Source organism: Pecten maximus, chromosome 19 (assembly GCF_902652985.1).
Source record: "Pecten maximus chromosome 19, xPecMax1.1, whole genome shotgun sequence".
Taxonomy (NCBI): domain Eukaryota; kingdom Metazoa; phylum Mollusca; class Bivalvia; order Pectinida; family Pectinidae; genus Pecten; species Pecten maximus.
In genome coordinates, this window is record NC_047033.1 from 4,130,711 (window position 1) to 4,147,571 (window position 16,861).

Sequence of the window (16,861 nt, forward strand, 5' to 3'; positions counted from 1 at the left end):
TCAACCAATCGGAGAACTTCTGTCAATTAACTTCGGATACTGAGAAGACCGACTGCCGATGATTGTTGGTATTGATATGAATTATAGGGAGACATTTATCCATGGGATATTTACATGTACTTACGTAATTGTACACACAACAACATGCCATAAGTTAACAAGAAGATGAAGTTGTGCCAGTTGAGCCCGATAGTGACTCATCTGTTTTCTTAAAGGTCGACGTTTCTTTGTGATAACGGATACTGAGTAACTGAGCATCGCATTCGTTCATATTTTACATTGACATCAATAAGATTTTGTCTGAATTTGAGATGACATCCGATATCTCATTGCATTAATATGCTTTATTAACTGTAATACTTGATGATGATTTGAGTCTGGTGTATGCAATCTTAATCATCTGTGAAAGTTCAGGGGCATTTGCCTGGTTGAGAACTCAGCATGGGTAACAAGCACTCTTGTAGCTGTATCTACAGCCCTAAGTCAAGAAAACCCGAAGATGCATACCGTCCGGCAGCGACCGTGCGAAGTGAGGAGGTGGGAATGGAACCAAAGAATCAAAGCTTGTCTTCACTTCATGGGGTACCTCACATCAGTGACAGAGAGATCCTCCCAGAAGGTTAATATGAGGCCACACCCACTTTGCGGAACATGCTTTTAATTACTATGTTTCTTCCAGACGGATACTGTGTCTGTTGTCAATATTACCTGACAAATTAATTACAAGATACGAGGAATTTTGTTTTGTGTCATATACATGATAACATGAACGTTAGCTCTGAAGAGCTTTTAGTATGGCAAACATATGGAAAATATCACAGTATGGTTAACAAAAAAATTAATAAGAAACACATAAATCATAGCAAGGAGTTACAGGAGTACAATAACATGAAAGACAATCTAGTGAATAAGATAATTGATATTTAAGAGCAGTTAAGTTAAATAGCAAGCACAAATCTCATGCAAAGTCATTGAGTAATTAAAAGCACATGGCTATATATATATGCTAACATATATAGCAAATGTAAAAATTGACAGGATATAGACACTACCATATTGTACAATCCAAAATTCATACTGAGCGTATACGTATGGAGCATGATAAATGAAGGTAAAAAGGCACATATAAAATGGATGTATTTAAATACATACTGTGATACATGCAAACTGAACTTACAAACTATAAGCAACATATAATAAAAAAAGCCAGCATTGACCAGGTGTTACTGTATACTAGTTCTATGTGCGACAGACAAAGCATTTGACATCACAAAGTGTGGACAGTAAAAATAAAAATATAAAGAGAAGGCAAGCATGTTGATAAACACTAGGAGGACTTGCAGAGAGAGCCGTTCAGGGTGCGGCGCAGTCTGTAGAAAACCGAGTAAGAAGTTCATGCTGTCCTGAGCTCGCTAGCTATATACACTGTATATATATATTATATATATATAGGCAGGCTGTTCCACACCCTGGCTGCCTCAAAGAGTCCATACCTGGTGCTGTTTACTCTCTCGGCTGTGTTTTCTATCCTGAGATTGTAAGATACAATTTAAGTTTTGATTAAATCTTGTATGTACAAATGTAGGTAGGTGATAAAAATTTACAACTCTAAAAACCTCTTTGGCCATTAATTTGATGCACCTTACATGTAAGAAATCCATATAACAGTCAGTTAAAATGTGAATAAAAGGGGTATCATCATTCATGATCATCGACAATATTGGTCATACTAAACATTGTGTAGTGTACCAAAGTCATGGCATGCACTCTGTGATAGTGCTTGCCATTAGCCATTTAGCCGATGGCTAATCTTGAGATGGTTTGGCTGAAGACAATTACTATTTCCACTAGATTTTTAGCAAATATCGCAAAGTAAAAGAAAGCATTTCATGTGTTTTGGCTAAAGTATATGCACAAAAATAAGCCAGACGGCTTCAAATAATTGTATCCAATCGCTAGCACAGGCCACTCTACTCCTAAATTACAGAGTTATTGCCCTCTTTAAAAAAAATCTGTGTCGTATGAGTAAATGGAGCATAATTTTGCCTACAGTTTTGCAAGAATTATGAAACTCTCTGTTTCACTTCAGTTACACAAAGGCAATGTTCTGCTAGTCGGAGCTAGTAAAGGGATATGACCTAAAGTGGCTATGTACTCTACCTCTTACAATATTTAAGCATTGATGTCAATTTTTTTTAGTTTCATCGGGGTATGAAAAAAAAGTTTGCAAACTATGAATCCGCATAGCAGATTCTTACAGAAGTTTGCAAACAAATTTTTTTTCATATGAAACTAAAAAATAATTTACATCAATGCTTATGATTAATTTTTGAAAATAATTTTCTAATTTAAAACATGTTTTATGTACAATTTTACTGGTTTTGTATGGGATTCTTTTTCTCAAATTAATACGCAACATCAATATTGGTATTGTGACGTCACATTTTCCGCGCCATTTTCGGATTTTTTTTCATAGTGGTATGAAAAAAAATCTCAACCAATCAGAAAGCCGCATTCTGTGTACAAACAATGGAAAAGTAATTATTTGATCATGATGTTGCAAAGTTGTTTCATATATATATATGTCATTTGATTAAAGTTCGCCCGTTGTCAGTATAATGTGACCGGGTGGGGTGTGCTGCTGGGTGTCTTCGGCAGTATGCTTCAGTGAGGTAGCACTATAAATCGGCAAAAGTTCCGGCCTACCGAACATACCGCAGCCTCTCACCACACGCATGCATGTCGCACACACGGGAGGCCGTCCTTAAATGACCTTAGCTGTTAATAGGACGTTAAACAAAATAAACCAAACCAAACATTTGATTAAATGATTAAGAGGATTTTATATTTTATTTTTCAGACAATGTTGGTGATCCTTCTATACACCCTCTGGCAAAACCAATATTTTCGTCACGGTCACAGAGCGAAATAAACAGAAGTAAGTCACGCCGCAGGTCGGATGTCAGGAGCAGACACGCCGGTATAAAATGTTTTTATTCTAAGCACGAGCACTCCAGGAATGCTCCTCACTAGCATGTGGAAGATGACAACAACGAAACTTGTAATAGAATGCTAGTTTAGAAATTATAAAGTTAAATTCTAATATTGGTGAAACGGGATTACCGGATGGAATCTCTGTATTCTAACAGTAAGATTGTAATTTGATTGAGGAAAATATCCAGAATGTAAAAAAAAATTATTACGCAGGAGCTGCTTGAAAAAAAAATAAAGATTTTTTTTCAATATTTATCGATAATTCATGAAATTACACTGTCACTACATGATTATAATGATTAAAGTCTTGCATATACAGTTATCATGATCGAGTTAAAGTAAAATATTTTCAATACTTTAATTCTTCCGAAATTCATATTCAGAAGGATAAATGTTCTATGACATCCTGTAAAATTTGCAATTTAGGATGAATATAAGTAGAGTATTAATGTTGAAGTGCATAATCCTCTGACTTGTAACTGCATGATTATACACAGAAAAATATATGATACACATATATAACCTTATAAAGGGAAGTAACTCTATAATCACATATTATTACATCACACCCAGGAAATATGTTATGTAACACACAACTACATGTATAATTGAATTGTCCTATTATACATTTTCACCCTGGAATGTCTTTAGTTCACTTTCTAGAAATGACCATATTAATTTCGTATTTATTATTTTGATTTATATTTACCTTTGATATTAGTTATGACATATATATAGCCACCATTTTACTCAATTATAGATATGTGTTAAAATATTTGCATATGATTTTTGAGCAACCATATATAGGCTTTCATGAATTTTGAAATTTGAGCTGGTTCATTTTTGATTTGTAGCAAAAGACTGTCAAGTTCTTAAAATCTCTTATTAATTGGCAAGATTGGAAAACTTTGATGATAGCAAAAGTCAGAATGGATGGACTTTCTCCCATAACACTGAATCAGTTGATATCACTGACTGATTTCTTGCATTGTATATATACTTCCACAAAAACACACCCACCAAAAAAAAATGAAAACAGTACATTATGTGAAAGTTAAATGTTATTTTAACACTTGGTCATGTCCCTTGAATGTTTTAATTTACCCACTAGCAAAGTACCATGCTTGTATATATGTATATTGAATAAAAACATGAATGAATTTTAAACAATGATCTATAGATATGTATAAATCATAGAAAGTTTAAAATTTCATTTGCTGTCATATAAAATACCAAGTTTTCAGACAAAACAAAAAACACCCAAAAACATTGACTTCTGACTAATCATTGTTTTCAGACTTGCTTCAAATTTATTTAAGATGTATAAATCATTGCACAATGTATAGCTAAATATTTTCAGTTAAAATTTCCAGAATTTGAAGGAAAACTTCAAAAACTTCAAATTCTGCAATATTCTGCTTCATCCAAGGTCCATGATGTTGATACAGTGAACCTTGTGTACACGTTTGAAGTGAAAAAAAATGAAATAGACAGAAATATGTACAAGCATGGAATGAGGACAATGTAAAAGTATTTATTTATATTAACCCACCTAAGTATTTTACCTTTCCGATAGGCACCTTAATTGACTCTATTGTTCACTTTCCTGATATACATTGTTACTTATTGTGGTGGCGCGTTATGAGGACATTATCAAGCTTATGTAGTGATATCGCACCATATTCTCAATGTAGAAATCAATTCCATAATAATATTTTTTATAGATATATATATTTTCCTAAATAGAAATATAATATGAAATGTATTTCTAGACCAAAATGTTCAGATGCAATATTTTCCTAAATAGAAATATAATATGAAATGTATTTCTAGACCAGAATGTTTAGATGCAATATTTTCCTAAATAGAAATATAATATGAAATGTATTTCTAGACCAGAATGTTTAGATGCAATATTTTCCTAAATAGAAATATAATATGAAATGTATTTCTAGACCAAAATGTTCAGATGCAATATTTTCCTAAATAGAAATATAATATGAAATGTATTTCTAGACCAGAATGTTTAGATGCAATATTTTCCTAAATAGAAATATAATATGAAATATATTTCTAGACCAGAATGTTCAGATGCAATATTTTCCTAAATAGAAATATAATATGAAATGTATTTCTAGACCAGAATGTTTAGATGCAATATTTTCCTAAATAGAAATATAATATGAAACATATTTCTAGACCAAAATGTTCAGATGCAAACTTGTGCAATTTATACAGATATCTATTTATACAGATATCTATTTATACAGATACATATTTATACAGATATATATTTATACAGATATCTATTTATACAGATACCTAATCTACCATAACTATGATTTGATACATACTGGTACAATGGAATAACTTCAGATGAAAGAATGAAAATATTTATTCAAAATCTATTGTTAACCATTTTTGTAGGAGTAGTATCCGTGTTTAAGGTTAAAAAACAACCAGGTACAAGTTTCATCAACCTTCTTTGATGTAAAATTCCATATAGGAAAGCATTATAGAATTTTAGTAAAGTTCTTGAACAGAGATTTTTTAAAAACCAGTAATGCTTTCCTATAGAATAAAACTTTCTTGTTACCAGTAAGGAGTATCTCTATGAATTAAAGAAAATTGATGAAACCAAGTTCTTTTGCCTTTAAATTACCAGTAGATTAATTATTGGAAAAAAACCCCCAAAAAATAAGACATCTTAATTCTCTTTCACAGACATCAACAAAAATTGACGAAGCCAAGTTCTTGTACATTGCTGGTAGATTATTTAAAAGATAAAATTTCAGACTTTTTAATTCTCTATTACAGATAACAAAAACCGAAGAAGGAGTCAATATGACAATAGAATATTACAACTACAGGTACGGTTGGCAAACTTTTAAATCAAGGTATTGGTTCCTTGTTCTAACTGATGCTATTATTGCTAGTGTCCAAGTCGACTTGTAAAAGTATCTATTTAGAGTTCAGTAGAGGTCCTATGTTTTGAGTGTCGGATTGCATGTTGAACTCCTTCTCTACTGTTAAATGTGGTACCCAACTGAGGCACATGGTAGAGTTTTGTGAGTCTTCGAGGTTTAAAACTTAGTCAGAGAAGGGAAGATTGTAGTGAACTGGATTGTTAAGAGTATCCATAATATGATATAGAGTTTAGAGGTCTGTGGTCATGTCTCCGTTTTAATGTTGAATTTTTCTCTCATTAAATTTCTGATTGGTGGAAATTTAGATATTGTCTGATTTTGATGAAATTTGGAATTTATGACTGTGGTAAAATATATTTCACGAATGGGGCAAATATTTTGATATTTTTCACAGGTGCATTATTACTGGAGATACTGTTAGATAGTCTGTTTATTACATTTTTATAGCAAAATCTGCCGGGGCAGCTTTAAAGTCCTCCCATTGTCATTTGTAAGCAGTGCTTTGATTGGTCAAATCAGAAAAAGTGATATTTTTCACTTTTATAGAATGAATGTTTTTTGATATTTCACTGGTAAAAATGTAATAGATATATTTAATGCACTTTAGAAAATGTTTTTTTTTTCAAAATTAAAAAAGAAAAAAGGATAATGCCCTTGACTTATATAGATTCCTGTTGTTGTAGATATGTCTGTTCTATACTTTTGTGCTTATATTGCAGACACCCCCGCCCATGACAGTGAAAAAATACAGCTCCTGTTCAACAATATTCATTGATGACTCCACTGTCAGCCAGCCAAACCTGAAGAACACAATCAAAGCGGTGGCTTATGCTATTTATTTTCATATAAAAAATCGTGAGAGTAATCGCACAATTGTGATTTTTGATGAAAAACTACATCCTTTGTCAGTAAGTTCAATGTGTATCTTGCATTTATGATAAATGATTAGATTTCTGATGAATGAACTTTCATATATTGCAACCATGTTTTGTCTGATAAAGATGACAGTGTGATCGAAACGCCAGACATAAAATGCAGTACTGATTGTGGTATACCGAAGTCTGTCTCATCCCTAAATTGAAGAAAACCTTTCATAACATGTATGTCAGGATAATATTGACCAATCAGAAGGTTATCCTATATTTGCTGCATCAAGGAGATTTAAGCATTCAATTCTTTTCAAATATCAATTCTACAATAAATGCTTACTTCTTTTGAAACAATCTTGAATAAGCTGAAAAGAAATTTAGGTGGAATAGTTATCACCATAGTGATATTTTTGCTATTTTACTGATTTTTTTTTTATTTTCGCAAAAAAAGTGTGTTATTCCCTAAAACAAAGGAAAGTGAAGGAATATTTCCATTGATCTACATTTTCAATATTTATACAGATTGTAGGGAAACTAGTTAAAAAATAACTCAGTATTCATTTTAAATGTATTGTCTTGTTTCAGAGGGAAATAGTCCCTGAAGATTATGATTCTAGAGACCCGGAACACAAGTCCATCTACCGATTTGTGAGAAACCTTTTTAGTGCGGCACAGTTGACCGCAGAATGTGCAATAGTTACCTTGGTAAGTGGTCAGTGGTATCTGCAAGAAATTATTGGTCAAACTGGCGTAATGATACTTCACTCTGATGTTTTCTCTCGATAATATGAAGTAAATTGTACACAATCTTAAATCTGTCAGTCTGTTACATAACGATGAAGATTCATTCAAATATAGAATTTATTGTTACATAACGATGAAGATTCATTCAAATATAGAATTTATGACTATGGTATCTGAAAGCTACTGGTACATACAATTTATATTAGCCTTGCTACCTTCTTCAAATTACTGATCTGAAATATTTTAGGTATATTTGGAGGGTCATATTAGCCTTTCTACCTACTACAAATTAATTATCTGAAATATTTTAGGTATATTTGGAGCGGCTCCTCCACTATGCTGAAATTGGCATAATGCCGGCTAACTGGAAGAGGATTGTGCTGGGAGCGATTCTGCTTTCTTCTAAGGTGTGGGATGATCAGGCTGTATGGAATGTGGACTATTGTCAAATCCTCAAGGACATAGCTGTGGAAGATGTGTAAGTACTCTCTTGAAATAAAACAGCCATGTTACTCGTATCTTGAGAACCCCACAACAGATTTTAAAAGTAATACATTTATGATTCATGTTGATACTAATGTACGTAATACATTTATGATTCATGTTGGCACTAGTTACATAATACATTTATGATTCATGTTGGCACTAGTTACATAATACATTTATGATTCATGTTGATACATAATACATTTATGATTCATGTTGATACTAGTTACATAATACATTTATGATTCATGTTGATACATAATACATTTATGATTCATGTTGATACATAATACATTTATGATTCATGTTGATACTATTTATACATAATACATTTATGATTCATGTTGATACCAGTACATAATACATTTATGATTCATGTTGATACCCGTAAATAATACATTGATGATTCATGTTGATACCAGTACATAATACATTTATGATTCATGTTGATACTAGTGTACATAATACATTTATGATTCATGTTGATACTAGTTACATAATACATTTATGATTCATGTTGATACATAATACATTTATGATTCATGTTGATACTACTTACATAATACATTTATGATTCATGTTGATACTAGTACATAATACATTTATGATTCATGTTGATACATAATACATTTATGATTCATGTTGATACATAATACATTTATGATTCATGTTGATACATAATACATTTATGATTCATGTTGATACATAATACATTTATGATTCATGTTGATACTAGTGTACATAATACATTTATGATTCATGTTGATACCAGTACATAATACATTTATGATTCATGTTGAAACTAGCACATTGATGATTCATGTTGATACTAGTTACATAATACATTTATGATTCATGTTGATACATAATACATTTATGATTCATGTTGATACATAATACATTTATGATTCATGTTGATACATAATACATTTATGATTCATGTTGATACATAATACATTTATGATTCATGTTGATACTAGTTACATAATACATTTATGATTCATGTTGATACATAATACATTTATGATTCATGTTGATACTACTTACATAATACATTTATGATTCATGTTGATACTAACACATAATACATTTATGATTCATGTTGATACATAATACATTTATGATTCATGTTGATACTAGTTACATAATACATTTATGATTCATGTTGATACTAGCACATAATACATTTATGTTTCATGTTGATACATAATACATTTATGATTCATGTTGATACATAATACATTTATGATTCATGTTGATACTAGTACATACTACATTTATGATTCATGTTGATACTAGTGTACATAATACATTTATGTTTCATGTTGATACATAATACATTTATGATTCATGTTGATACATAATACATTTATGATTCATGTTGATACATAATACATTTATGATTCATGTTGATACATAATACATTTATGATTCATGTTGATACATAATACATTTATGATTCATGTTGATTCATAATACATTTATGATTCATGTTGATACATAATACATTTATGATTCATGTTGATACTAGTGTACATAATACATTTATGTTTCATGTTGATACATAATACATTCATGATTCATGTTGATACATAATACATTTATGATTCATGTTGATACATAATACATTTATGATTCATGTTGATACCAGTACATAGTACATTTATGATTCATGTTGATACTAGCACATACTACATTTATGATTCATGTTGATACATAATACATTTATGATTCATGTTGATACCAGTACATAATACATTTATGATTCATGTTGATACTAGTACATAATACATTTATGATTCATGTTGATACTAGCACATAATACATTTATGATTCATGTTGATACATAATACATTTATGATTCATGTTGATACTAGTACATAATACATTTATGATTCATGTTGATACTTTTATTGGTTGAAGGAATGAGTTGGAGAGACAGTTCCTCGAGCTGCTGCAGTTCAACATTAATGTACCATCCAGTGTGTATGCCAAATACTACTTTGATTTGAGAGCTCTAGCTGATGCTAACGAATTGAGTTTCCCACTGGAGCCCCTCAGCAAAGAAAGAGCAGAGAAACTTGAGGTCAGTAGCACATTTTATTACATTTTTACCAGTGAAATATCAAAAATTATTCATTCTATAAAAGTGATATTTTTCACTAGTGAAAAATATCACTTTAGCTGATTTGACCAATCAAATTAATGATTAGAAAATACCAAAATAATTGACCAATCAGAAAGCCCGACATATATGTCAGCACCTGGACAGGGGGAACTACTTTTTTTGTTTACAAATTATCGCTGTAGGCCTAGTTAGCATACGGGGTAGGTTTTTCATTGATAAAAAATGTAATAAACAGAATATCTAACAGTGTCTTCAGTAATACCAAATAAATTTCACTCGTGCGGCTAATATTTTGATATTTTTCACCCTGGCTGCGCACTCGTGAAAAATATCAAAATATTAGCCCCACTCGTGAAATATATTTGGTATTACTGAAGACACTGTTAGATATCCTCTATATATATAGGGCTATTTCTGTCAAATATATATAATACAGGAGGACTCCAGAAATAAATCTTTCTATGCATGGTGGGTGCTGGAGTATGTGTCTTTATAGGATACTGTTTTATTAGTCCCCTACTGGGAAACTGGGGGGCTATACGTTTCTTTATCGACCATCTTGTACATATGTGCGTTACACCAGCAATCTAGCAGCTTAGGAATTTTGATCAAAATCCACACAATGACCGTAATATCTCCGACAAGTTTCAGGGATTTTAGATCAAGGTTAAGGTCACTGTCACCATTTTTAGTTGGGATCGGTAGGGAACATGTCTTGCTTCAGCAATACCGAGTTTGCTTCTGTTCGTGGTCCCTGTAATTGATGAATCAGGAGTATTCCTGTTGGGTAGAATAATACATGGAATAACCATCAATTTTGAAACAATTTTTCAAGGACATCACTTATTACCTGAAGTCCTGCAAAACAAACAGTTGCTTACCAGTTTGAGGCATTTGTCTGAACTTAGCAAAGTCAAGGCAAAATTAGTGATGGGAATTGGACGATATTTTTGTAATTGATTCATCGGAAAAATCGAATGACCTCTTTCGATCAATGATCGATTATAATCAGATTATATCTGTTTGTTATATCAAGAAATAAAAACTCTTGAACCCAAAGTGATGCCAAACATTCGAAGAACTTGCATTAGGATGATTATGCAAATCTTCCATGTTACCGTTTGTACAGTTTGGGTCAGTCAGATGCTTGAATACTATATAGGCTGCTATTAAAACGTCTACAGGACCCTGTCAAATAATGAGTAATGAAGAAATCTAATGTCTAAGAACAATTCCAGAATACGGGAAAATTCAGGATGACATTTCAATGATCAATTATGATATTTCATGATCGATGTGATGTCACTAGAATAATTTCCAATTGATTAACTTTTGATTATAATCGATGATCAGTCCACCACTAGGCAAAAGTGAGGATATAAAATTGATTTAACCAAATATTTCTATTTATTACATTTTTACCTGTGAATTAATGGAACATTATTCATTCTAGTGAAAAATATAACATTTTCTGGTTTCACCTATCAGAACGCTTCTTACAAACGACAATGGGGAAAATTAAGATTTGCATAAAGTTCTTTGTCATGTTATATGACGTCATTATGGAACATAGAATACACCACGATTTGGAGTACATTTGTGAACTGTTGACGGGGACTGCAATGAATTCTGGGAGAGATTGAGCTGCATCCATATATTTTACTATAAAACATAATAAACAGAATATCTAACAGTACCTTCAGAAATGCCAAATATATTTCACGCGTGTGGCTTATATTTTGATATTTATTAATCATGCTACACACTTGTGGTGCTAGGCAATTGTGAAAAATATCAATATATAAGCCAAACTGGTGAAATATATTTGGTATTACTGAAGACTTTTGGTTTGTTTTTGTTTAACGTCCTATTAACAGCCAGGGTCATTTAAGAACGTGCCAGGTTTTGGAGGTGGAGGAAAGCCGGAGTACCCGGAGAAAAACCACCGGCCTACGGTCAGTACCTGGCAACTGCCCCACGTAGGTTTCGAACTCGCAACCCAGAGGATGGAGGGCTAGTGTTAAAGTGTCGGTACACCTTAACCACTCGGCCACCGCGGCCCCTGACTGAAGACACAGATATCATATTTATATAGTAGATAATGAACAGGTATATGTATTATCACAGTTTCTGTGATAATGATAGATCATCTGTTATGTAACGCTGATTTCTGTTTTGTTTTCCAGGCAATGTCCAATGATGGAACAATATCCAAATTATGGCAGAAACCAACCCTACTACGATCAAACAGCCTTGATGGCATGACAACGAATCCCAGACTCAGTGTGGCCATCTTGTCATGACAGCTGCAGAATCAGGGTTATTGGATAAGTGATAGGGTCAAAGTTCACTGGATGGGGATGCTGTTGCTTCGGACCTCATATCTCAAGATCAGTTCTGTTGGCGGCAAACTGTTTATTTCTTCACATACAGGAATTATTGTGATGAATATCTTTTCTGTAAAAAATACCTCACAATTTTTTCTTGTGGGAATATCTTTGAGCACCGATGTATTAGGAATAACTGTTTTGATGGATATTAATTTGCATGTTTCCCAATTTTTTTTTTTTGTATTTGAGTATGAATATTCCGAATTTTGAAACTATTTGGAAAAAACTACCTGCAATAATGTACTTTGATCAAATTTTTCTTTAGGAATGTGAAGGATAAATTAATGATAAAGTCCAGAATTTGAATTTTTTAAACATTTTAATGCACGCTATATTAATAGTATGTTTATCAAATTGGAAAGTTTGGAAATTTGTTAAATTGAATTTTTGAATTTAGGACATTACTTAGTAAATGTGCATTTATATAGAACTTGGCATAGCACACCTAGAATAAATTCAAGCGATATCGTTGAATAAGTGGATTGTGATGTTTCCACTGCTGATAACCTGTGCATGCTTATATGTCAGAGTAACGACTTAGCCTTTTGTTTGTAAGAAGTTTAAGCATAATTATAAAAAGCTTGCTTAGTTCGTAGCATTGTTCAAACACCACCATAATCGGTGTTAAAACAACTGTCTCCCATGTCAATACGTAGGATAATGTATGTATGTATACAAAATCATGTACAATTCAGAAAGAAAATGTCATAATCATTTTATATGTGTCATGATACCTTTCATAAAAGGGGTCATTATTAATGTATTGTTGAATTTTTGTAGAAATTGTTTTTATAATCACTGTCATCCCTGTGTAAATCAGATTTAAATCATACTAATGTGATTTCATTGCCCACATTATTCTCATTTTTAGAATTGAGTTTATTTTTCATATTTAGGATTCATTTAACAAAGGCATGCAACAGTTGATGATATGTATTAACTGAAGACTCCCAACTCAGTATCCCTGGATATTTTTACCTCGGCGTTATCTTTGCCGTTTCCAGCCCTCTGGACATGATCTCTGTGTACAAAACATAATACTGACATCATGATCAATTTTCAGATTAGCAAAGTATTCAAAATATCAAATTTGTAGTCTGACCAAAATTTACTGAAAATTTGAGGTTGTCATCTTTAAAAAAAGTTCTAAAATTTTAAAACTTAAAATGGATTTTGACTATGGACAGTTATTTTCAAAAAAATTGTTATTTCACCTTTTTAAGAATTTGAATTGATAGCATGAAGTTTTTAAATTTTGGAATAGGAGTAGGGCCTGTTCGTTTATGCGGATAAACCGGTTCGTCAGTTTTTAAATGTAATATTTCAAGCATATATCTTGACGGACCTGCAAATGTTAATACAGGCCTTGGGAGTCTTTGTCAAGGCTCGTCTGAAAACAATAAAAAAATCGCCAGGTCCGTCTTTATTTCATAAATGAACAACACTGGTCCACCTGGACCAACCGTTTGGACCGCAAAAACGAAAACGGCCCAAGTTTGAGAACTTTGTGTACTAAGGGGATATTAGACAGGTACTCTCCTCAGTTACCTCCCTTGCGTACACTACACAGAGGACTGGTAGAGAGTAACCATCTTGAGTAGGAATTCCTACTCCAGCGTGTGGTCATCTTAATAGCGCGTGTAATGGCATCGATTAAAGCAGCAAGTGTCAATAGTGTCATTGTCATAAGCACATTGGACACTGTTTGCCTGAAGTCATTTTAAAAAGGGAAGAATAACATTATCTTGTTTGTTTACCGGCCAAAGAGTATATTTACTCTCAATGACGAAATCTATCTGCATCTTGAATTAGTAATACGTACATCACCTATATAGAAATCAATCGATGATTAAACCAACATGGCTACCCACTACCATTCCTTTGTGAACGGAGCGCAGCCCTGGTGGAGAGTAGAGAACAAAGGGAGGGAACCAGTCTGTTTATACATGAAGGAAAGATGATATGCTATCTTGGTATAAGATTCATTATTTTAAAAAGTTGTCAGTGTAAACATGATCAAACATCATTTTGATATTGGCAAGAAAGGCCAGTGATTATTACAAATGTATATATAATATGACTGGTGCATCATATCCTGTGGGAAGCCAATGGATTGTCTCCCTTTGTGAAAAAATCCATTGGCTTTCTGTTAGTTGTATAACAAAGACAATATTGATATAAATCATTTGTCAAATGTCATACATTACAGCATTTGAAAATATTTCATCTGAAAAAATGTTTTTTCATCTTGAAAATCTTCATCTTAAAAATCTTCATCTTGAAAATCTAGAAGTAAATAAAAATTCCAGAACCTTTTCCAGTTATGTTGTAAAATGGGGAGCAGGGACCTTTTTAAAGAAAAAAAGATTTCATAGAATTACCTGATTTGACAACTAATAATCCTGTCACTTTTCCAAGATACCCATATTTATCCAAATTAATTTGTTTTAATTCTTGAAATGGTCACTTAAACTGACATAGCATTTTTGAATTCTTATATATGTATTTTACTCCCTGTGAATTTTAAATTGATAACATTTGATAAATTTAATTATATATTGCAAAAAATACATAATTTCTTTAAATATATCTTGCTGCAATGTATTGTTTAAATTTGCTGAAAAGAAGTACTTAATATTTATTTCAACACATATTATCTTTTAAATTGTAAGCTATGTAGCTTTTGTGTTCATTTTGTTGGTAGTCTTGTATCAGCTTGATATTCTTGCCAATAAGTTAATGTTTTTTTCTGTCTGTAATACGTTGTTCTTTTTCCAGAAGGAAATGGTCATAAATTAAAATGACAAGTGTGAATATTTTAACATCTATAAGATACAAATATTTCTGAGATTAAGACATATTAAAAAAAAAGTTTTCCTTTATTTCTGTGGCATGCTACAAATATTTTTTGAATATTTTATTTTCAATGAAAAAGGAAATAATGGGAATTACAGGAGCTTCAGGTTGCCACTGTTTAAGTCTCTGCATTGTTTTATATGATACAAGTCTTATGTACTGTTTCACATACAAATGCCAATTTTTATGAGTTATTATCAGTGAGAAAGTACTGAAGGGATCTTTCTCAAATTTCATATGTAGACTCCCCTTGGTGCCTAGTTATGCATATTGCATTTTGAGACCAATCGGAAAACAACATGGCCGACAGGCAGCCATCTTGGATTTTGACAATTGAAGTTTGTTATCGCTATTTCTGAGAAAGTACTGAAGGGATCTTTCTCAAATTTCTCATGTAGGTTCCCCTTGGTGCCTAGTTATGCATATTGCATTTTGAGACCAATCGGAAAACAACATGGCCGACAGGCAGCCATCTTGGATTTTGACAATTGAAGTTTGTTATCGCTATTTCTGAGAAAGTACTGAAGGGATCTTTCTCAAATTTCATATGTAGATTCCCCTTGGTGCCTAGTTATGCATATTGCATTTTGAGACCAATCGGAAAACAACATGGCCGACAGGCAGCCATCTTGGATTTTGACAATTGAAGTTTGTTATCGCTATTTCTCAGAAACTTACGAAGGGATCTTTCTGAAATTTCATTTATTATCAGGATGGAAAGGCATCGCATATTTCAAAACATGACTTGTATAATATACTTTAACACTTTCTCTGGCTTGATTTTGTATATGGAGACATTTCATAGGACAGAAAAACAGAGTTACGTCCCTTTGTCATTTTTCAAGCCAAAGATTGTGTGGATGTATAGGACTTCTGATTGCTCACATCGTTTTTTGTTGTGGTATTTTCATCTATAATAATTCAATAATGTTGAATTAAGATTTAGAAAATCCACTCTTTGAAATGTAAGAAATGGCATTTTTGATGTAAACATAAAAATGATTATATCCCTTTACGTATTTATGTTTAAAGAGTGGCAAATATAAATGCATCATAGTGTATGTAAAGCCCCAGTCACACTTATCTCAGTATTTACCCGGTGTATCCTTGATCCACCGTCTCTATTTCCCAGAGGAAAATCATTGTTCATTGTGCTTCATCTATTTCGGCACAAAAACAGTAGTTGCAACAGCACTGGTACAGTATGCTACAGTATATTACTCTAGAATCCTACAGGTGATGCTAGTACTACTACCGATCACAATGATAGGTCATGGTACATCCAGATACCACTTCGGTGCTACTCCGTTATCTTGACATGTTGACCTGGGGTTTTTCCTGGTTTATCAAGGTTTTGCTATGGTCAGACTGCAGTGTTGTTGTGGTGTTGCCATGGGTCACCATTGCTCTGGAATACTACGATGGCCATGGAAGCTTGGTCGGCAGTCCCACGGTGAGCGAGGTGGT

General features: G+C 32.4%; 1 protein-coding gene across 1 annotated transcript; it reads left to right on the forward strand.

Annotated features, from left to right (window-relative positions):
• Positions 1 to 29: 29 nt before the first annotated feature.
• LOC117317586 (cyclin-Y-like) lies at positions 30 to 13,882 on the forward strand. Its single transcript, XM_033872436.1, has 8 exons — positions 30 to 619; positions 2,861 to 2,938; positions 5,812 to 5,864; positions 6,641 to 6,829; positions 7,376 to 7,495; positions 7,846 to 8,012; positions 9,944 to 10,106; positions 12,335 to 13,882. Exons 1-8 carry the CDS (start codon positions 442 to 444, stop codon positions 12,449 to 12,451), a joined length of 1,065 nt encoding a protein of 354 aa, XP_033728327.1. The 5' UTR covers positions 30 to 441; the 3' UTR covers positions 12,452 to 13,882.
• The last annotated feature ends 2,979 nt before the right edge of the window (positions 13,883 to 16,861 follow it).